Genomic DNA, 22,745 nt, shown 5'->3' with positions numbered 1-22,745 from the left:
AGGACAAAACCCACACCGACCAGCTCCACAGCAGAGCGCAGGCGGAAACCCCTCTTGTTCTTGGCTTTAACCTGGAAGCTGCCATCACCGCAGGCACACCAACCTGCGACAAGACCCACCGCCTCACAGCCCGTCCCCTCGGCGTTCCCCCTCAGCCTCCGGGAGGCGGATGCTCTCCACTGCCTCCCCGGCTGAGCTCCCTCCCTTCTCCGCTCCCCACCCGCTGTCCAAACTGGAACGCTTCCCGGCGAGGGGGGCGGCCAGCCTAGCGGGAAGCCCCAGAGAGGCAAACAGGGCAGCGCAGCCACCTGCGAGCACCCGAGCGAGCCGCCCTCGCGGCCACAGGGGGCCAGGCAGAGCGCGAGCGCGGACGCGGCACCCGCCTCCCGCCAGGCTGCGACCCGCCCCACCACACGTGACCCAGGCGCTGCTGCCGCCATTTTGTGCGGGCGTCCCCAAGCAACCCCTCCCACCCCCCGCCCCCTCCCCGGCCCGGGCTCACCCCGCCCCCTCGAGCTCGGGGGTGCCAGGCTCGGGAGCGCGCGCAAGGCTGCCGGCGGCGCGCACGCGCGCGGGGGGCCGGCGGGGAGCAACCGGGGGTGGGGGGGGGCGCCGGGTCAGAGGAGCTGGGGCGCCGGCGCCGGCGCAGGCTGCCGGGACCCCCGGGCTGTCGGCGCCATCATGTACCGCTCCAGCAGCGGCCGCTCCGGCCCCTCGTCCTCGTCTTCCTCCCACCGGCTGAAAGAGGGCAGCTCGTCGGCGTCCCGCGCCTCCCGCTCCAGCACATCGGGGCCGGGGCCAGGCCGCGGCCGGCCTCCCCCGCCGCTGCCGCCCGCCGCCGCCGCCTCTGCTTCGCCGCCGCGCTCTGCTTCGCCCCGTCCCCTGCCGCGCCGCCACCGCTCCCCGTCGGGCCACCGCGGCGCCTCCCGCCGATCCCCATCGCCCCACCGCAGCAGGAGGTTGCCATCGCCGCCGGGAGGACCGGGGCCCGGAGGGACCCGGGGTCGCCGGGGGAGCGAGCACGGAGACGGCAGCAGCTGCCGGGTGAGTGCCGCCGTGCGCTGCGGGGTCTCGGTGCGGGGCTTGTCCCCTGCCTCGGGGCTTGTCAGGCCGCGGGTGCTCCCACCGTCGCCGCGGCCCCCGCCGATGGTGGTCGCCGTCTTCCGCGCAGAGAGCGGGGGTGTCTCTCCCCGCGCCGGCCTCCCCTCAGTGGTACCCCGGCCCCCCGGCCGTGCCCTGGGGTCAGCCCGTGTCGCCGCTGGCGGAAGAACGGGAACAGGGGGCAACCGGGCCAGGGCCCCAAACTTAGCGCGGCGGGGTCCTGGTGGAATGGCACCGACCCCGGGCTCTCCCTGTGTGGAGGGAGAAGGGCGATTTCCCCGCTGTTCCTTAGTGTCAAATGGAAACAAAAAAATCATAGATTTACACTTTAAGTAGTGTTAGTTTCCTTAATTTCCGTTATATTTTTATTTCTCTCTTATCGGCTAGAGCCATTTTAGATAAGGCTCAAAGATGATGCTATCTTTCGCTAAGGCAAAGGATGTAACTGGTTGCTTCCCTCCATTAACACCACTTTATGTTACTGGATGAATACAGTTTGATTTATGGGAAGATAACTTTACTGCAAGGTTCTAATAGGATGCTTAATGAGTACTCTGTCTTGAGTTCTTCCTGCTGTCATGGGCATCCAGAGGAGACCGGTACTGATTTATGTCTTTGAGAGGTATTCTTTGATCGTCGGTGCTTTGTAGGTGGTGCTGTGCACAAGGTGTTCCAACCTTCTCATGAAGTTTTGGCAAAATCTGATTTGAGCACGTGAGGTTTGGCATCTCAAGTGATACCATCTTGGATGCAGATGCCTTCGTACTAAACCAAAGTGTACTTCTGGGTATTTTTTTATGATCGAGTGGCATTCATTCCCTTAGGTTTTAACTTGTTACTGCGTGGTGTGCTGATTGCCTTGCCTTATAACTCTTAGCTGTGGTATGTAGTGAGTTCACTGTGAATTTGTATTGTGCTGAAAGAAGAAATTATCAGACTTGGATATTTTAGGCTGTGCTTCCATGGTCATTCAGTTTAGAGCCTGTACAACTCTGTCCCCTCCCTTGTGCTCAGACCTTGTATGTGTGAGGTTGCAGGGTGAGCTGCTTGGAAGAAATCAAAAAAAAGTCAATTCTGGCTGAAAGTCAATCCAACAATGATTTATTACCTGCAGTGATTCATTGCATGATGATGTTCGTACTTTCTGATGGAGCTGTAGCAGTAGAGTAGATTGTAGGTGATTGTAATGAAAACAAAATACAACTATTGGTGCTATTTGTTATTTAAAGGTAGACTGTCATGAGGGTATGAGAAGATGATGCTATATTTGTCAGTTAAGCCAAGCCAGGCCGAGAAGCATTTGTTTTCTAGGCTGTATTTCACTGTTCTCTCAGTCCTGTAAGTTGTCTGTGGGGTACCCCTGCAAATCGCATTACTAGTAAGACGCAGGTTGAAAAGAAATATGTTTTTAAAAGGTGATACTTTAAAATCTTACCCTTTGTGTTGTGGCTCCATGGACAGTTGCGTGGTCAGAACTGAGGGAATGACAAGTGGGATACAGGAGCAGAACTTTCTTAAGCTGACTTCACCGTCACTCAGTTTGCCATTTCTCTGTATCCGTGGCAGGCTGTGAACGTGTGCCGGCTGTAACACAACTTTGAACGCTGAGCGTGTTGGTGGCTCAAACTTGGAGAAATTTGAACTAGGAGTTTTTGACTGGAAGACTCCTGCTCCTCTGTTAGGGAAAATAAAAAGCCCAGCCACCACACAAAGTGTTATTTTACACCTTTCCAGCTCAAGTTACAGCAGTCATCTCAGCAAGTGTTGTAGGTTTTCGATGTTTTTCTTGCCTTAAAGTGTTTGACCAACACTACTACTTCTTTAAAAGCGATGTTATAAAGCATAAAATGCACACACAGGTTGATTTTACTTTTTTAGAAGTACTGCTTACAAAATTAGAAAGATAAAAGCTGGGATTGTGCTGGTGTGTTCCAAACAGTGGTATTAAACAGATCTAAAGAAAGCAGGTATATTGGGTCAGCATGAATGGGTAAAGCTTTAATAAAGTTTCCAGATATATGTGACTTAAGGCCTCCTCTCCGTAAGTTTGAGGACATCAAGTATGGGAATGTGGAGAGTTACACAAGTATGTTAATAAATGGCATTTTGGAACTGTCACTGGAAGAAGATTAAAGCAGACAGAAGGCCGAGGAAAACAAATTTAGGCTGTAACAAGGAAGGAGGACTTGGAAGAGGGGAGTATATGTGTAAGGGTGGAAGATGTAGGATGTGGAAAGAAGATGCTGATGAGGTAAGGGCATGGGATTGAAATGCAGAAAAGTTTTGAATACAAGCTGTAAGTTATTGTCCCTGTGCTTCATATTAATTGGAGTATGGAAAAAACAGCCATAGAGGCTTCTTATTCCCTTGTTTTGATTCTGGGAGGGTTTGTTTGTTTAGTTTTGGTGGAGTTTTTGGGGTTTTTTTGTTTGGTTAGGTTTTTTCCTGAGATGGACTTATCCCAGGTTATCAGCATTGTTGTCCATTTTGAAATGCCTGAGATGCTGACTGCCAGTGAAGCTGTGTACATTGTAAGTATGGATGGTGTTGGTTTCTTAGTAGCTGATGAAATCTTTGTGGGAAGTGGAAGAGCATGGAGTGACAGAAAGGATTGGCCTGAGTATTGAAAAAGGTGCAGGAGAGGAAGGTCAGTGCTGTACAGTGAGAGATTTTGATGGACTTTTTTTGTTCTTGCAGGGCTGACAAATGCTGCTTTCATTTGTCCCTGCTGACCTGTGTGCTTGTTCTTTTTATGGTTTCGGCTTATTTGCTTTCTTGTAAGAAAACTGGCTGAAATTGGAGGACTAGAGTATGTTGGGTCAACAGAGAAAGGAGAAATGAAGAGTTGGGATGCAACCTCTGCAGTATTATGGCAGTAGTAACTGTGGTTTAGGTGCTGGAACAGAAAGGGAGAAGAATACAGTGCGGTGCATTGGTAGGAGTCATTAGTCATAGGCAATCCTAACATCCCAAACTTTCTAAATGTTGACTGTTTCTTTCCTTTGCCCAGAACTTTGTTCTGAGATGTAATCATTACTTTTCTGTCTCCAGCGGTTGTCATGTCTGTGCCCAACTTACCAGTGGTCTTCATGGCAAGAAGATCTTCCAGACAAACCCTTCTTGAGGCAGTCCTCAAAATTCGCTGTTACACTGGACGTGTGTGATGCTTCAGAGTCTGTTTGTGTGAGACACGTGCACCTGATATGTTGTATCTCAGCCAGGCTGTTGCAGAATCATATTTTGCTGTACAACACAGGTGGTCTTAGAAAGTAATTAAAATTGTGATGGGTTTGTGTGACAGGGATTTGGTGATGGAGGGAGCACTGCAGGGGTGGCTTCCCCCAGAAGCATCTAGAAGCTTCCCCTAGGCCCAACAGAGTAAACTCCAGCAGGGCTCAAGGACAGACCCGCCGCTGACCAAGGCCGAGCCCATCAGTGACGGTCACAGCGCCTCTGTGATAACATATTTAAGAAGAAGAAATTCACAAGCGACCGCTTTTTGCTACCAGAGGAGGGAGTGAGAAGATGTAAGGAATTTTGCAGACACCAAGGTCAGTGAAGAAGTGGCGGGGAGGAGGCGCTCCAGGCACTGGCGGGGAGATTCCTCTGCAGCCCCTGGTTGTCCCCCTGAGGCCCATGGAAGATGACAGGAAGTAGAGATCCCACCTGCAGCCCATGGGAGACCCCATGCTGGAGCAGGTGGAGACACAGGAAGGACACTGTGACGTCGTGGGAAGCCTGTGCTGGAGCAAGCTCCTGGCAGGACCTGTGGAGAGAGGGGCCCATGCTGGAGCAGGTTTGCTGCAGGGGGGACTTCTGACTCTGTGGGGGACCATGGTGTAGCAGTCTGGTCCTGAAGGTCTGCACCCGTGGAAGGGACAGTTGGTGGGGCAGTTGGTGAAGAGCTGAAGCCCCGTGGGAAAGGACTCAACTTTGGAGAAGTTCATGGAGAACTGTCTCCCATGGGTGGGACTCCACACTGGAGCAGCAGAGGAGTGTGAAGAATGTCCCCCGAAGAGGGAAGGACCAGCAGAGACAACTCATAATGAACTGACGGAAACCCCCATTACTCATCTCCCCCTGTGCCGCCTGGGCAAGGGAAGGAAGGGAGAGAAATCATGAATAAAGTTGAGCCTGGGAAGAAGGGAGTACTGGGGAGAGGTGTTTTAAGATTTATTTTTATTTCTCATTGCCCTACACTTTTCATTGAGTACTTTCTTGGAGATGGTGGTGGCAATAAATCAGATGCACTTTTTATTCCGTGTTGAGTCTGTTTTGCCTGTGACAGTAATTGCGGAATGATCTGTCCCTGTCCTTATCTCAACTCGTAAGCCTCTCAATATCTATTTTCTCTCCTGTTCAGCTGAGAAGGGGAGTGATAGAGAGACTTTGGTGGGCATCTGGCCTCCAGCCAGGGTCAAACCACCACAGATGTGTTCTGATAAAAGCTGGGATTCAGATTAATGGAGCAAATCATAAATCCCTAATCTGTTATTTTGGGAAGAGGTTGTGTGCACAGTGAATTGTAGTGCAGATTTGTGTTGCAAGTAAATTTTTGCAAGGCAAATTTGTGAGTTCTTTTGGTTTCCTGTTGATGATGTGCTGTCTTTCGTTTGGTGTCTTGGAGAATTGAGCTAAATTGCTGCATTTTATAAGGGTAGATGCAGACATCATAGTGCACTGTGGGATGATTGACAGAGGTGATTTACGTTTAAAACTTACATTCACACTTTAAAAAAAAGTTCAGCATTCAAGAAACTTCCAGGGTGAAGAGCAGCTGATATGACAAAAATCCACTTTGCAGTGAGTTCCCTTGGTGATCTTGGAGGCTGGCAACATCAGGGGAGCTTGATGTGCTGACTAGAAGAGGAACTGCACAGCGGGTGGAGTGGAGTGGAGACACTGCAGCCAGGCTTTGTGATAATACAGGACCTTGAAGTTACAATGGAACTGATAAACTGCATATTTGCTGCATTAGGCCAATGGACTGTCATGTTTTTGACAAAATGCTCTCCTTTTGGTGAACTTTGCCCATTATAATCTCAGTATGATACCCAAACACACCTCCATCACAAAAGCTACCTGCATTCAAGGTAGCACAAACTCACTGAGTTTGTGCTTTAAATTTTTCTAGTCTATACCTTTAAAATCAAAGTGAGAAAATTTTCCACCACTCATAACAAAGATATGTGTGACTAGAGTCACTCATGCTCCTCTTGATAGGTAAAAAGTAGTATAAAAGTAGCCTAAAACCAGAGGCATGTTAGGCAAGATAATGTTGCCTACTGGAAAATACCATTGTCAGGAACCACTCTGACTTCTGGGATCAGTCGATGGGCTGAGCCTGTCTTCCCACCCAGCGTCTTTGGGTAAGATTCGAACACTTGGTCATGCCAAGCACCTCCCTGGGAAACTGAGAAGTCTCTCTAGAGTCACTTTATATTTTCTAACATGTTTGTAGCCAAGCAGTGCTACAGGTACTCTTGGTATTTGCATGTGGTTTGCAGGCAGGGAGCTTACCACTGGCAATGCAAAAGCACTGTGTATCTGTTGCTTTCAGAAACTGCACTACTCACTGATCTAGCCATGACAGTTCTCCTTGAACACGACCAAACTGGGTAAGCGTGGCCATGGCAGTTCACGGAACGTGGCTCGACTGAAGGTGTATCACGTTATTTGTGCATCCACAGTGGTGATAGCTCAGGATACTGAACACAACCAGACCTAGAACGATGAATTGGGCATCACTCCAAATTACTTAACCTTCAGTGCAACATGCGCCTCTTGCTTGCTGCTGCAGTTTTCAGCGGTGACACCGATACACAGTGCATGACTGCTGTGGCAGAACTGATGCTGGTTCATTGCTTCCTGTTAAGCAGAATCTAAACCTGGTTTAAAAAGCAAATCATGTCCCTCTGTCTTCAGGCAGTCTTATCTGTTTCTTATGGGACTTCCCTTACCTTTGATCATCCCTGCATTCCGGTGCCATATTCTAGAATGATGTGAGGTGTAACAGTTAAGTATAACTTACCAGTCATGATGTCTTCTATGTTAAGTATGTGTTTGAAGGGAAGTCTGCGCAGAGGCAATTAGCTCAGGTCTTCTCTGCTTTAGTTTCTTCAAAGGCAGCTTTATTTAGCTCTGGTTTAGCTCGACCAATAATAAATAATGACAATGGGAATTCTGTTAGAGGTGTTTCTGTAGTCGCTGGCACTTTTAGTACTATGTTGTGCTTATCTGCTGAAAGCAGCATGAAGTGGGGAAGACTGTTGAAAACAACACTGCTAGGAAAACCTTTGTTTACAGGGGTTTATATTTTGGTTCGTGTTGTTACTAAAGCTGGAAAGGGCCACAAATCCAGACACTTTTATTAAGAAATTCCTGGCACAGTTTTTTATGTGATGTTTGTTTAGCTGCTTCTCCTCCTCTACAAAGAAAGGAGGACAGCAGCAAATCTGGGACTTTTTAAACTTCTCTGTGTTTTTCCTCCTTCCAAAATACTGTTTTATGAAATGTATTTTTTAGGCGAAAAATTTCCCTTCTAGATAATGTAAATACAGAGTGTGTTATTGGCAGCTGGGGTGAGAAACGAAATGCAGCCGATACCCTCCCCTTTCTTCAGTAACTAAAGACAACTGAAATATTTGGAACAATTATTCTTCTAGTTTGATTTTTTTAACTGATCCATCCACCCCAAATCTCATACAATAAGCAGAGCAGAGTCACTTGCCTTTCTGTAGCTGAAATTAAAATTCCCTGATTGATGGGCTTGCACTCTTTCTTCAATTCACAGAGACGTTCACCGAGTCTCCGCTCTGAGTCTTCACTGGAACAGAGTTTGCGGATTACTGTTGGTAATGACCGGTATTGCATTGGCACACCAGAGCGAAGGAGGCTGCCTGATAGACTGGGCTCACCAATTGATAACCTGAGTGACAGGTATGGTCCTCCACAGGTGGGGATTCAAGTGTGTGAAACAGTAAGAATGTGGGAATGGCTGTGCTGGGTGAGACCAAACATCTAATTAGTCGTAGTGAATGCCTAGGGAAGGGAGGTAAGAGGACAAACATGTAGTGATGCTTCCATGGGATACTCCTCCAGCCTCCAGCAAGTTGTGGTGCAGGGGATTCCTGAGCAAAAGTCACAGCCTGTGTTCATAATAACTCCTCTGATCTCCTTTAAAACCCTATATAATCTAAAAGCTCAGGAGGGAGTTGCTTCATTTGACATTTTACAGCTTCAGCCACCTTCTTATGTTTCTTATGAACCTGTCATCCTGACTAAAAGGAAAGTTGTTTATGGATGGTGTAAATCTTCAACTTCCTCATTGATTGTGAGGAATAATCTACTTTTCTGATTTTGGGGAAAAGTCCAAAAGAAAACTGTGGTGTAGCTTGAAGAAATTTTTTCTTTTTCACTTTAAAAACCCTGCAGAGGAGAAGTGAATGAATGTAGTTAGAATATCTCATACTTGATAATGTGTTAGAACTCTCATGGTCCCTTAATTGGAATTGGAGAGAAACATAGTTAATGAAGAGACATATTTTATGGTAAAAATACTGCTATGAACAGTGACATATAAATATTCATAGATACTGTTTGGATACCTTTGCCTTCAGTAGGAGAACAGGTGTGATCTGGCAAAAGAAACAGAATCTGAAGATTTTCTGCACAGAAAATAGTTTTCTTTGTCTTGAATTGCAAAGTTAAAGGTGGCATAGTTTGTACCTGGGAGCAGACAATTGGAGTTTTGGATCAGGGATAAGCATCCAGCACAAAACCCCCACTATAGTTTCCATTTTTGGTGAAAATATCTCCAACTGTTAAAAAAAAAAAAAGAGAGAGCGAGATGTGAGCAGAATAAGTGAATTTCCTGTCTTAAGTGTAAGTTTTAAGTTTCAGCAGGTGTGGGAAACCAAATGAAAATTTACTTTTCAGTACTGTCACTTTTAGGCCTTTACTTCAGTTCTTCTGGGGTCAGTGTTTGATTTGTAAATCCAGTGTGCAGTCTGCAGGCTCCCAAATGAAATGAGCACGTGTCCAGGGAGTATAAGGTGCTTGGAAGAAAGGAGCAGGAAGTGGTGTGTAGGTGAACTGGCGAATGAAGAACACTGGGGCAGGGGGAAGCAGTGTCTGACCCATTGCATCCTTTTCTCCAGTAGGTTTTATATTTAGCTGCTTTTGTGGTTAGTTATGATGCACAGTCAGAAGAAACATTAGGTACAGTGAAGTTCATTTTAATATTTTAACATAAATGAAAATTATGAAGAACATTCACTACTGCTGTTACAGGACCCAGAGATGTAAAACAAACAGTCAACATAGACTCCTGAGAAGGTACAGAAGTGACACATTACCAGAATAAGAATAAAAGAAAGTGAGACCATGCAGACTTCAGTTTTTAAGTGACGTCCCATATATTTGTAGGGTAGGTATGCAGGAACTCTATGAGGCTGCACTAACTGGTTTGTTGGGTTTTTTTTCCAATCTCTTTCTGCTGGCTGCACTTCTCTGGGTGGTACCCACTGTCCAGCTCAAAGTGTGTGACAATCTAGTCATCCCTTAGCTTTTCCTAAAACTTCTAGGTACTGCTTCTCACTTACAAACTTCTTCACTGTTTAGCCATTTTGATGGTTTTTAAAAGTTGCTTTCTGTTTGGTTAAGGACATTGTTGATCATGGTGGGGGGTTTTTTGTTTTTTTGTTTTCCTTCACTCTGAGAGGCTGCCCTGGTAGTGGGACACCAACTTTATATCTATCACTGGACACTGAAGTAGCTCCTGTTGTGAAGAATCATTGGGTTTAATACTGGGCAGACCACATTCGTATTTGGCACATGGTATGTTCTCATTTGTATTTAAAAAAACAGAAAAATTAAAAATAGGATGCTTTCTGAAGATGTCTCTTCAAATTTTGAAGTAATTAAAACAAATGATTCTGAATTTAGGTATTCTCATCTATTTTTGTTAGTTACTCGGAACTTTCAAGCAATCACTTTTGCAAATTGTTCTCTGCAATTTGCAGGGCCTTGGGGGGTGGTAGAGAGGTTCGTTAGCCCGTAAAAGAAATAAAACACCAAAGGAGGAAAATCAGGGATTCTTCTGGATTCTCTTGCAGCAGTGGATTTTCAGGATGCCCCAGGAGAATTTCTCAGGGTATATATCTATGTGTAGGTCCACTGAAAACATCTGTAAGAACTTGCTCTGAGTAAAGTCTTGCATCTGGGAAGGAACAACCGTTCATTTCAGTACAGGCTGGGGGATGACCTGCTGGAGAAGAGCTCTATGGAGAAGGACCTGGGGGTCCTGGTAGATGACAGGTTGGCCATGAGCCAGCAGTGTGCTCTGGTGGCTAAGAGAGCCAATTGGATCCTGGGGTGTATCAGGAGGAGTGTGGCCAGCAGGTCAAAGGAGGTGATCCTCCCCTTCTACTCTGCCCTGGTCAGGCCCCACCTGGAGTATTGTGTCCAGTTCTGGGCTCCCTGGTATAAAAAGGACAGGGATCTCCTGGAGAGAGTCCAAAGAAGGTCTACTGCCTTGACGAGAGGGAAGAATGCTGCCAATCAATGTGATTGATAAAGCACTTCAACTTTATTGCAAGCACACACTTCCTTTTATACTGTTCCTACCACATGTTATACTTATCGTATTTTAATTGGCTCTTAACTAAAAGTTACATTTACAAACCCCACCCATCTTGCAGCCTGAGAATCATGTCTTCTTCTCAGTCCCAGGAACACTGAATCCTTATCACACCTCCTACTCCCACATCTTGTGACCATGCTGTATGATACGCAAAAATACAGTGACCGATTGTTGACCCTTCTGTTCTCACCAGGACGGCGTGGGGCCTGGTCTTACTAAACTACACAGGCGACTGCTTGGACAACTGCTCCATAGGCTCATGGCCTTGCTTCTCAAGCCATTCTGCAACAGGCTACGAAGATGATTAAGGGCCTGGAGCATCTCCCCTATGAGGAGAGGCTGAATAAGCTGGGGCTGTTCAGTCTTGAGAAGAGAAGACTAAGGGGGGATGTAATTAATGTCTATAAGTATCTTAAGCAGGGGATGCAGGGGGAAATGGCCAGCCCCTTTTCAGTGGTCTGTGGAGAGAGGACAAGGGGCAATGGCTGCAAGTTGGAGCACAGGAAGTTCTGCACCAACATGCGGAAGAACTTTTTCCCAGTGAGGGTGACAGAGCCCTGGGACAGGCTGCCCAGGGCGGTGGTGGAGTCTCCTTGTCTGGAGATACTCAAGACCCATCTGGACGCCTATCTGAGTGACATGTCCTAGGGAGCTGCTTTGGCAGGGGGGTTGGACCCGATGATCTCTTGAGGTCCCTTCCAACCCCTACAATTCTGTGTTTCCGTGATCTGGCCTCCTGCAGTGACATCACGGTTTCCAACTCCTCCTGCTTATTACCCATGCTGCGCGCGTTCGTGTAAAGACACTTCAGCTGGGCTTTCTGACTCAATACCTTTTTTGAGGAGCCCTCCCTCAAGCCTCTGGGAGGAATCTGAAGCTTTCCCCCACTGCCTCCTAGAGGGACATTAGAAGGTTCCAGAAGGGGGGACAGCCATACTACCTCCTCTGAGGAGTCCCCAGTAGTTCCTGTGGGACACTGTAGAGGTATATCGCTACAGTCTTGTAGAATTTCAGCATCCCCAGGCCCTTCTCTATCTTGTTGAGTTTCACCTTCTTCACCCTTCGAATCTAATATAAAGCTAGATGCTACTTGCCCTACCCTAGCAAGCCTCACTATATCCCGTCCACACTTTCTAATTAGTTTAAAGCCCTATCAATGAGCCCTGCCATCTCCTGGGCAAGGATCTGCTTCCCCCTGTAAGACAGGTGAGCCCCATAGGCAGTACTCATGCCAGGAGCAGAGTACATCATTCCTTGATCAAAAAACTCAAAGTTCTTGTGCCAACACCAGCCTTTCAGCCAGATATTCAACTCATGGGTTCTCCTGACCCGCTCTGAAGCCATCTTTCCACAAGTGGGGATAGAGGAGAATATTATTTGGGCTCCCCCCCGCTCAACAAAGCGCCCTAGGTCTCAGAATTCACTCTTAATAGTGCACAGGCTACACTTTGTAATAGCGTCCCTGCCGGCTTGAACTATCAATAACGGATAGTAGTCAGAAGGTCTTACCAGCCCTGGTAGCCTTCTGGTGATGTCCCTAACCCAGGCTCCAGGGAGGCAGCACACCTCCCTGCGTGTAGGGTCTGGCCTACATATGGGGCCCTCTGTCCCTCTGAGAAGGGAATCCCCTACCACAACTACCCTTCTCTCTTGCCTGACAGGGGCAGTCTCAAGACGATCAGATGATCGCCTCACCCTAGGTTTCCGCCTCCTCTGAGGCAGAGGGGCTGCATTCATCTCCTCACTTACCTCCTCCTCAACTTCCAGGGCCCCAAACCTGTTGCTTAGGGAGACAGTGGGGTAGGTAAGCAGGGGGAGTGCCTACGGCAGCAAGACGGGACTGCCTTCCAGCCCTCCTCAGGGTTTGGGTCACTCCCATTTGCCTGGCTAGGACAGGGAATGGGGACCTTCTTCAGGTGTGATGTGTCTTCCCGGCACTCTTCCTTCTGGGATGCCAGGGAGCTACTCCACCAGTCAATCTCTTGCTCCCATTCCCGGATGGCTCTCAGTCTATCAAGCTCTTCCTTAAATTTAACTGCCAAGCAAAGCAGATCATCGACCTGCTCACACCTCACACAGGTGAGGTGCTTGCCTCTTTTTCCTGGCAAGAGCAGACTCTGGCATTCCCTGCAGCCAGAGACCTGAACAGCAACATCCCTACACAGGCCCTCCGTCGGGACTGCCCCAGTTACGCAGGGATAAGCTCTCTGCCTGGTGGAGACCATGGTTAGCTACCTATACACACTGCAGACAGGGAACACTTGGCTCACCCTGTGTACCCTGTGAGCTGGTCCGCTCAATTTACCCCCTGAGCTAGGAGGGGAGGCTCGATCAAGTGAGCTCCTTCATTGAAACACACACAGAGCTTATATAGGTTTCTGTATCAGTATACGAGTTACATTACATTGCTATTGGTTAGATGCTCTGTTTATGTGTCTCACTATTGCTAATAATTGGTTGAGGCCACACAGTCACTTTGCTCCTCTTTAAGGTAATTGCTAATGTTCTTGCAGTTTGTTACCTCATGGAGTTTCTGACAAGTTCCTGTTCTCAGACATCTGCTCTCCTGTTGACATGTCTCTGTTAGCTTCCCCAGGTCTGATTATATGGGGGTGAGAAATAAATCTCTCAAACTGCATTACTACAATTCCCCCTTCTTGTTTATGGACTAGCCAGATTTTTGCGAAGAGCATTATCCATCCTGCCAGGGAAATACTGTGACATACACGGCAAAAATAACGCTAAGGCAAAAATAACTGACAAAAACATAAGCCCTTATTTAACTAAATCTAAAAACCATCCCATAAACAGAAAACTGTACTGTAAAGCATGGCAAGCTAACAACTGCTAATTGGCTACACGTACTGCTCACACCGAAGTGATTAATTAGTACTTATAACGAGTTTTGAGAAGCATATCTTCTAGCTAATCATTGCTAGTTTATCTTTGATGTCTAAAAGTTATCTGCACACCTGCTGTGTTTTGGCCATCTTATTATGGCTGGTTAATGACATGTTCACTTACTTCCAAATACCTTCCTACAACTCCTTCCTGGTTTGAGGCAGTGCGTACCTCTGTCTTCAAGGTCACTATGTTTGAGAATCTAATTACCAAATACCTCTCAGCATGAGTAATTTTCCTGTCTTACGGGAATTCAAGGATATTGTCTTCTGTGAGGAGAGCCAGGCCGCCGGCAGGCCCACTGTCCTCCTTGCCAATTTTTTCCCTTTTAGTATCTGTGTTACAAAAACTGCTTTTTTGAGGTCTCTGCAAGGGCCCTTTGCAGAAAGCTCAATGAACATGACAGTAAATGTAAGACAAGTACCATAATTACCAAATCCAATAATCCAAATTTGACCATCGACAATATCCATCCTGAAATTCCCCAGTCATGAAACCAATTGTAAGTGCCTTGATACCTTTGCTGTTGCATTTGTTTGCTTTGCCAATCAGGAGTGCCAGAAGTGCAGGTAACACCAGTCTCACGTTTTCCTGCAGGCACTGATCGCAGTCTGTGACCTTAGGGTGTTCAGAAATCACTATTTCCCTAATTTTCATTTAGCACAAACACATGCATTTTTCAATGACTGTTAGATCATTCGAAATATCCCGCAGCAAAGTTCATAGTCCACTGTGGCTGCACTTGGAACACTTGACTTCAGTTACCGGGATCAGGATCTCGTCCTGGTTCATGCAAGCTTGAGTTCTTCTGGATCCACGGCTTTATCCGCTTGGCTTCCATATCTGTAATGACACAGGCAGATCTCCTTCCCAAGTTAGTACCTGTAACTTCGTTCTTAATAACACTTGACATTGACTTTTCTCTCCCTTTTTCCCCCTCTTTTTTTCTTTTTTTTTTTTTTTCTCAAACCTTCTTTTAAACCTACTGCATGGTTCACTATTGGAGGTACCAAACTGTTCTGTGAGAGACATAACTAGTTCAAAACGTAAAGAGCTTTGTGAGAGTTTGATTCATATATTTTACCATGGTTTTGCCTGTAGGCAAATGTGGTGTCCCTGTAACATAGGCAATGTTCGTGCCATATACTCTGAGCTGTTGTCCAGTTTGGTTTCATGGGGTAGTCAAGTGCTGCTAAAGCAGAGCACACTGACTGGATTCTCCCGTTTGTGCAGTAGCTCACACTGCCAGAAAACACAGGAATCTCTAATCCCTTGTGCTGGTAACTCATGAATCAAATTTTCAATGTCCAAGTTTTTTCTGTAATCATATTCTCATCCATGTAATGATAAAAGATTAGATCAGGATGCATTTTTCATACTGGAGCAAGTGTCCAGGCTACATAAGCCTGGCACATAGTTGGTGAATTTTTATGCCTTGTGGAAGCAAGACCCAACAATACCTTTTGAAAAAAAAACCAACCCCAATTTCTTAAAGTTTTTGCATGGTCCACAAACTTGCGGAAGGCTTTATGCGCCCCGTAGTCAGTTACTCCTGTATTAAACGTTGCAAATGGGCATTTTTTTTGTCCAAGTAAGTAGCTAGTAATCAGCCCAAATGGGGATTTTCTGTTTTTCAGGTTGAAATTCTAAAGTAAGCTGCCCAGTTTCAATGATCGCTATCAAAAATCTCTTTGCTAAGTAGGCAGCATTGCTCTCAGTGGAGAAACAAACGCTGCAAAGCAAGTCATCAAACCAACCACATTGCAAGACGCGAGTTGTCACACCCAGTCCGTATGGGTGGGTGGGTGGGCAGTTCTCCCACTTCTATGGCAATTCTGCCGAAGCACTGGGCTGTGCAGCATGCTCTCACTGGTCTCGGCTGCTGCACGCAGTGCCCTTCTACTCCTGCCGTGAGCCACAGCGCAACCCCTTGTTCCGTCCACCTCCCACCAGCCCACTATTAACTCTCCCCACCACCCGCTCGTTCCCACATAAACTTTTCCCCAGTAAGCTCTGCAACTGAGTAGGAATCAAAATACCCTGATGTAACTGTTTTTCCCGTTCTGACGGCATCTTACGTGCCCAGGCTGGGACGAGCAGTCTCTGCAGAGTGTCTTGGGCGTCAGGAAACAGTGATGTATTGATGAGTTCGCTGGGGATTGATGAGGTGTGGGTGGGAGTGGTGGATATTGAAATGAAATGTGTCCCTGATCTGATGGTTGTCGAAGCTGATAGTTGTCCATCTCCGTAGGATTCTTGTCCCATTGCTTAGGTTCCTTGTCCCTGGGGGAAACACTGCTCTGTGCCTTAGTTGGTGATTCTTCATATAGGTAGTTTCTCTCTCAGTAGGTTTTCGGGTCGGGGGGTGGGCAGTTCTGCAAACCCTTTCACAGCAGGGCATGCCGTCGCCCGCTCCGCTTTTTTCCAGCTTTTCAAGGACAGGCTGAAGTTGTTGATGCCAGTTAATATTCTCGACTGCGTCATGGGGTGTTTTAGGCTCAGTAAAAGTTAAGCAGTCGGTTGTACGTTTGTTTCCACATTTTTCCTTCCAAAGGTATAGTAGTGGGGGGCGGGGGCGCAGGCCGTGGTGGCAGATTTACGTGCACTACTCGCTCCCCTTCCCGGTCAGTTCTGACAGATTTATCACTTTGCTCTGATAACATGGCATTATTACTTAGCATAGTAGCTGGGGTAGGCGAAAGAGCACCCAGAAACAAAAACACATTCTCCATAGTAGATTTTTTCCCTTTTTAAATCGGTTCTGTAGAACCCAGAACTGGTGTTAAAGCTGCAAAGGCTGAAGTAGCAGCAATGCGTTCTGCTAAAGTCCTTTTACTTAATTTCCAGAGAGTTATTAACGACTTAGGTTTGAGCTCCAATAGCTTCCCAAATAGGTAAATCAAAAGCGCTGTCAAGGCTTGTTATCAGTTTTCTTTCTTCACTCCACAAAAAGGAGGGGTTTTAAAGACTTTGCTCCCCGACTTCTGCCTTTCCGAACGCTACCAAACCTTCTAACTCCTTTTTTAAGGATAATGTCCTTTACTTGCCACTTTTCTAAAAAGCATAAGAATAAAATTAAAAGCTACCTCGCGCTCCAGGGAGATTCCGTCGTGCTGCCGACTCCTGGCAGCTCCTGTTGCTGACTCCTGGCAGCTCGTGGTGCTGACTCCTGGCAGCTCCACCTCGTGCAGCTCATTCCGCGTTTGTAACCCCGGACGGCAGGACCCGGCTATCAGGCCAGCTCACGATGAGCCCCCGTTATCAGGACGGTCCCAAGCGTTCGATCAGACGCACATGTCCGACATTCGCTGATCTGCTCCCCGGTCGCTGCTCCCGGTGCCTTCCCGAGCTCTCGCCGCTCCGGATCCATGTCCACTCCGGGGGACAGGTCCATATGCACTCTGGGGTCCTGTCCTTTGTAGGGGACAGGCCCGTTCGGGCGCCACTTGCCGCGACGAGAGGGAAGAATGCTGCCAATCAATGTGATTGATAAAGCACTTCAACTTTATTGCAAGCACACACTTCCTTTTATACTGTTCCTACCACGTGTTATACTTATCGTATTTTAATTGGCTCTTAACTAAAAGTTACATTTACATGCTCCACCCATCTTGCAGCCTGGGAATCATGTCTTCTTCTCAGTCCCAGGAACACTGAATCCTTATCACACCTCCTACTCCCACATCTTGTGACCATGCTGTATGATACACAAAAATACAGTGACCGATTGTTGACCCTTCTGTTCTCACCAGGACGGCGTGGGGCCTGGTCTTACTAAACTACACAGGCGACTGCTTGGACAACTGCTCCATAGGCTCATGGCCTTGCTTCTCAAGCCATTCTGCAACAGGCTACGAAGATGATTAAGGGCCTGGAGCATCTCCCCTATGAGGAGAGGCTGAATAAGCTGGGGCTGTTCAGTCTTGAGAAGAGAAGACTAAGGGGGGATGTAATTAATGTCTATAAGTATCTTAAGCAGGGGATGCAGGGGGAAATGGCCAGTCCCTTTTCAGTGGTCTGTGGAGAGAGGACAAGGGGCAATGGCTGCAAGTTGGAGCACAGGAAGTTCCGCACCAACATGCGGAAGAACTTTTTCCCAGTGAGGGTGACAGAGCCCTGGGACAGGCTGCCCAGGGAGGTGGTGGAGTCTCCTTGTCTGGAGATATTCAGGACCCATCTGGACACCTATCTGTGCAATGTGAGCTAAGGAGCTGCTTTGGCAGGGGGGTTGGACCCGATGATCTCTTGAGGTCCCCTCCAACCCCGACAATTCTGTGATTCTGTGTTTCTGTGATCTGGCCTCCTGCATATTCCTAAGTAAGCTTCTTGAATGCTGCTGGTCTGTGACTTCAAAGTCACCTAAGCACCTTCATTCTTCTGCTTCAACAGATTAGTACTTTTTTGTTTTCCAGAATCTCAGTCTATCCAAGTGAAGAATATATCTTATCCCTCTCTCCGTGTTCCATGTCTCCTTCTGTCAGTATTTTTATGACGTTCTACTATTATCTGAGCTGGCATAAGATATACAGAGCATCCCACCAATTCTTTCATCTGAGGTTAATCCAAATGATTAGACCATTTCACTGCAGAGACTTGGTTTGTGATAAGCTGTGCTCTGAAATAGTTTTTTTTTGGCATAATATCAAGAGTGACAGTTGGCTTGAGTATGAGCAGCTCATCTGACTTCCTAGTCGAAGCCTGTTAAGGTGGAGTCCTGTTGGTTGCTGACAGTGGACTACCATTATTTATTTCTGTTTCTGTGCATGTGAATAAATAACCTGTTGCAGCTCTATGAGACATCATATCAGTGTAGTCTGTAGTCTGTTTTTCTTCTCTGAAACTGCAAATTCCAGTAATTCATGGATTCTTTCTTGATGAAGGAATTTGGGTGGGCATTGTTGACTAAAACCATCCAAGCTAGTTATGAGGGACATACCTCTGTTGGACTGTATTCAAAGAAAACATATTTCAAAGAATCACAGTTTTTGTAAAACAAGTAAACCTTTTCCTCCCACCAGTATTTAATCTTTGTGTTTTAAATCTGTATTTTAACTGTTCAGAGTCTATTTGGAACATCTTTCTAGTTGTAAGTATAGTAGCTTTGCTGTTCTTTCTTTCAAAGTATGATTAAATATTCCTTCTGCCTTCTCACTGCAGTCAGAGCATTTGAATTGCAGGTGACACATGGCAAGCAAATTCTTTGCACAAAGACCTGCTGAAGGTGTGTGGTGAGATACATCTCTTACTCCACCAGGTGTGTTTATGCAGCTTGCTTAGGTTTAGGAGGCTCTCAGGACAGGTGACACTAGGTAGAGATGTACATCTGGAGGCTGTGAACAGCAACATTTGTGTATGAAATTTAATTATAGCTACTTTCTGGATATTTTGGTGCTTTTGGAGGAGGTGGATGTGTGTAACTTTCTGGGAGCTGGAAATGTACCATCTAATCCTGTGGGTACTGGCATATGCTGTATTTGCCTTTTAAGATGTGTGGGACTGATAAAGCATCTAATAACATATGAAATGATAACCTGCAGTGATGCAGGTTAGAGATACAGTGAAGTTTTGTGTTGTTTTTGTTCTTAAATATGCATGTGTAAACTGAAAATACGCAAGAAAAATACCTTGTCTGCTTATGTCTGATAATTTTTAGTCTGGTGACTTAAAAACAGGCTATAATATATATACAAATGTTTTTTTAAGATGTCAGCTGGCATGACTTGATTCATCCCTTCGCAGATCTTTGGAGGGACTTTTCTCAGTAGGAAGTGATTTTAGAGGATTCAGGCAATCATACATAGCTTGTCTCAAGTTGCTGTCTTGATCACTTAGGCAAGACACTTCTCTAGGGTTTCTGTCCCATTGATTTCACTTTAGGAACACATTTGCTTCCCATTCTCAGAGGGTCTTGCTATATTTTTGAAATACCAGTGGGTAAAAAACAGCAGCTGGTTTGGTTTGTTTCTGCCTGTGGAATAATTGCTGGCAGCCACTCAGAAATTAAACTTACATTCACACTGTAAGAAAACGGACAGCATTGAAGAAACTTCCAGGGTGGAGTGTGGCTGATGTGCAAGGAATCTCTTCTGCGAAGTTCCCTAGGCAACCTTAGATGTTGGCAACATCAGGGGAGCTTGATGTGCTGATTCTGAGAGAAACTGCACAGAGGATGGAGCAGAGCGAAGGCACTGCAGCCAGGCTCTGTGAGACTATGGGAACCTGGTGGTACTGTGAAACTGATCAGCTGCATAGTTGCCACCCTGAGCCAGCAGGTGCTCATTTTCTGTCAAAATCATGCCCTTTGGGTGAACTTTGCTGGTTACAATCTCATTACCATACCAAAACACACCTCCATACCAAAAGCTAACTGCCTCCAAGGTGTGACCACCCCTCACTGAGCAATGCCCTCTGATTTTCTGTTAGTCTATACCTTTAAACACAGAACAAGGAAAATTTACGCCAATCATAACAAAGATAGATATGACTAGAGTCACTCAAGTTCCAGCTGATAGGTAAGAAGTCATATGAAAATGGCCTAAGAACAGGGGGAACCATCACTGACTTTGGGGACCAGTTGAGAGGCAGAGCCTTTCTTGTCCCAGCCCCCAGGGATGCCTTGGGTGAGATTCAAACACATAATTATACTGAGTAATTTTGTAGGAAACCTATAAGTCTCTCTGCATAGAGTTATTTATACTACTGTATTACTCAAGTAGTTTTATGTTGTTCTGTGTGTAGTTTTATGTTCATTTCTGTTCCTGTATTGCTTGCACATGCATTTATAGACAGTGTCTCATCACTGGCACTCCCAAAGAATTGGCACTTCCATTGCCTCAATGCATTGCACTGTGAGAGTTCTCATTGAATACAACCAAATTCCTTAAGTCATAGAATCATAGAATGCATTAGATTGGAAGGGACCATTAAAGGTTTCTAGTCCAACCCCCCTGCAGTAAGCAGAGACACCTTTAACTAGATCAGGTTGCTCAGAGCTTCATCAAGCCTGACCTTGAATGCCTCCAGGGATGGGGCCTCCACCACCTCTCTGGGGAACCTGTTCCAGTGACTCAGCACCCTAATGGTGAAGAACTTCTAATGTCTAATCTAAACCTACCCTGCTCTAGTTTAAAACCATCGCCTTTTGTGCTATCACAACTTACAAGCAGTCCTTGCACAGCTTTCCTGTATGTCCCCTTCAGGTACTGGAAGGCCACTGTAAGATGTCCCTGGAGCCTTCTCATTCTCCAGGCTGAACACGCCCAACTCTCTCAGCCTGTAGGAGAGGTGCTTCAGCTTTCTGATCATCCCTACGCTGGACGTGCTTCAAGAGCTCTGTGTTCTTGTGCTGAGGGCTCCAGAGTTGGACACAGTACTGCAGGTTGGGTCTCACCAGAGCAGAGTAGAGGGGGAGAATCACCTCTCTTGATCTGCTGGCCACACTTCTTTTGATGCAACCCAGAATGATTGGCCTTCTGGACTGCGAGTGCACATCGTTGGCTCACATACAGCTTCTCATCCATCAGTGCCACCAAATTTTTTTTCTGCAGGGCTGCTCTCTATCACATCACCCCCCAGCCTGTATTTATAATGAGCATTGTCCCAACCCAAGTGCAGGACCTTGCACTTGTCCTTGTTGAATTTCATGAAGTTTGCACAGGCCCACCTCTCCAGCTGGTCCAGGTCCCCCTGGATGACATCCCATCGCTCTGGTGTGTCACTCACAGAATCACAGAATTGTAGGGGTTGGAAGAGACCTCCAGAGTTCATCGGGCCCAACCCCCCTGGCAAAGCAGCTCCCTAGGACAGGTCACCCAGGTCGGCGTCCAGATGGGTCTTGAATATCTCCAGAGAAGGAGACTCCACACCTCCCTGGGCAGCCTGTCCCAGGGCTCTGTCACCTCACTGTGAAACAGTTCTTCTGCATATTGGTGCAGAACTTCCTGTGCTCCAACTTGCAGCCATTGCCCCTTGTCCTTTCTCCACAGACCATTGAAAAGAGACTGGCCATTTCCCCCTGTGTCCCACACTTAAGATATTTATAAACATTAATAAGATCCCCTCTTAGCCTTCTTTTCTCAAGGCTGAACAGCCACAGTTCTTTCAGCCTATCCTCATCGGGGAGATGCTCCAGGCCCTTAATCATCTTTGTAGCCCTTCTCTGGACTCTCTCCAGGAGATCCCTGTCCTTTTTATACCAGGGAGCCCAGAACTGGACACAGTACTTCAAGCGGGGCCTGACCAGGGCAGAGTAGAGGGGGAGCATCACCTCCTTTGACCTGCTGGCAATGCTCCTTTTGATGCACCCCAGGATCCCATTGGTCATTGGATGCAACTAGAGCAAAAGTGCCCTGTGCTGTTTATGCATCTGTAATCATGATAGTTCAATGCATTGAACGTGAATGGACTTGAGCGTAGAAATTGGACATCACTCTTCTGCCAAATTCCTTTACCCTTTAACACAACACTGCCTGATCTAAAGCAGAGTCCCAGAAAGGGTTTTAGGGATCAGGAAAAAGGCTTTAGTTAAAATAGTACTCCTAATTGGAGGTGTGTGTAGGAATTGGTCCCACAGAATAGATATAGCTAGTTATTCTGGTGTTGTGACAGTTGCACATCCATTGTATGTAATAATGCAGGGGCTGCCACAAATGAATGAAGCTATTACATTTACCATCCCTGGTTCTTAGATTTCAAAAGCTGTGCTCTTTGTGGTATAGCAGGTCATGGGATTAGTGACAGTCCTGTCTACAGATCTAGTGCAACAGAAAACGTTGCCAGAATTTGTGGTCCTTGTCTACAGCTGAAGATAAAGAGTGAATCTGGTTGCATTTGCCAGTGTGAAACTGAATTATGCCTTGAATAATTCATATGAAACGTGATCTTGCATCTTGCTGGGAGAGATGAGGAAAGGGATTGTGATCTGAAATACGATAGTAATGTGGGTTTTTTAAAGCATGTCGTCTTTCTCCACAGAAATAAATCCATCCTATCAATTTTTCAAGGCTCTTCTTCTGCAATTAGTTAAATTGTTCATGTCACTGTATTTACAGGTGGCTTCCTAGGAGGCATGTGTAGTAGCATTTAAAACAAGTCTCCCTCT

The 22,745-nt window shown here is 46.6% G+C and overlaps 1 protein-coding gene across 1 annotated transcript in view; it reads left to right on the top strand.

Moving 5' to 3' along the window:
• Positions 1 to 681: 681 nt before the first annotated feature.
• The window catches only part of ZNF318 (zinc finger protein 318), a gene marked incomplete at its 5' end in the record, with an annotated part of 39,458 nt that continues 17,394 nt past the window's right edge, over positions 682 to 22,745 (top strand). Inside the window, 2 exons of the mRNA XM_084261339.1 lie at positions 682 to 1,044; positions 7,895 to 8,040. Coding sequence (XP_084117465.1) covers positions 682 to 1,044; positions 7,895 to 8,040 — 509 coding nt within the window. The remainder of the gene's footprint in view (positions 1,045 to 7,894; positions 8,041 to 22,745) is intronic.

The sequence above is a fragment of the Gallinula chloropus genome (assembly GCF_964237585.1).
Source record: "Gallinula chloropus genome assembly, chromosome: 3".
Lineage (NCBI taxonomy): Eukaryota > Metazoa > Chordata > Aves > Gruiformes > Rallidae > Gallinula > Gallinula chloropus.
The sequence above is the reverse complement of the archived record's forward strand: the minus strand, read 5'-3'. Positions and strand labels throughout refer to the sequence as shown.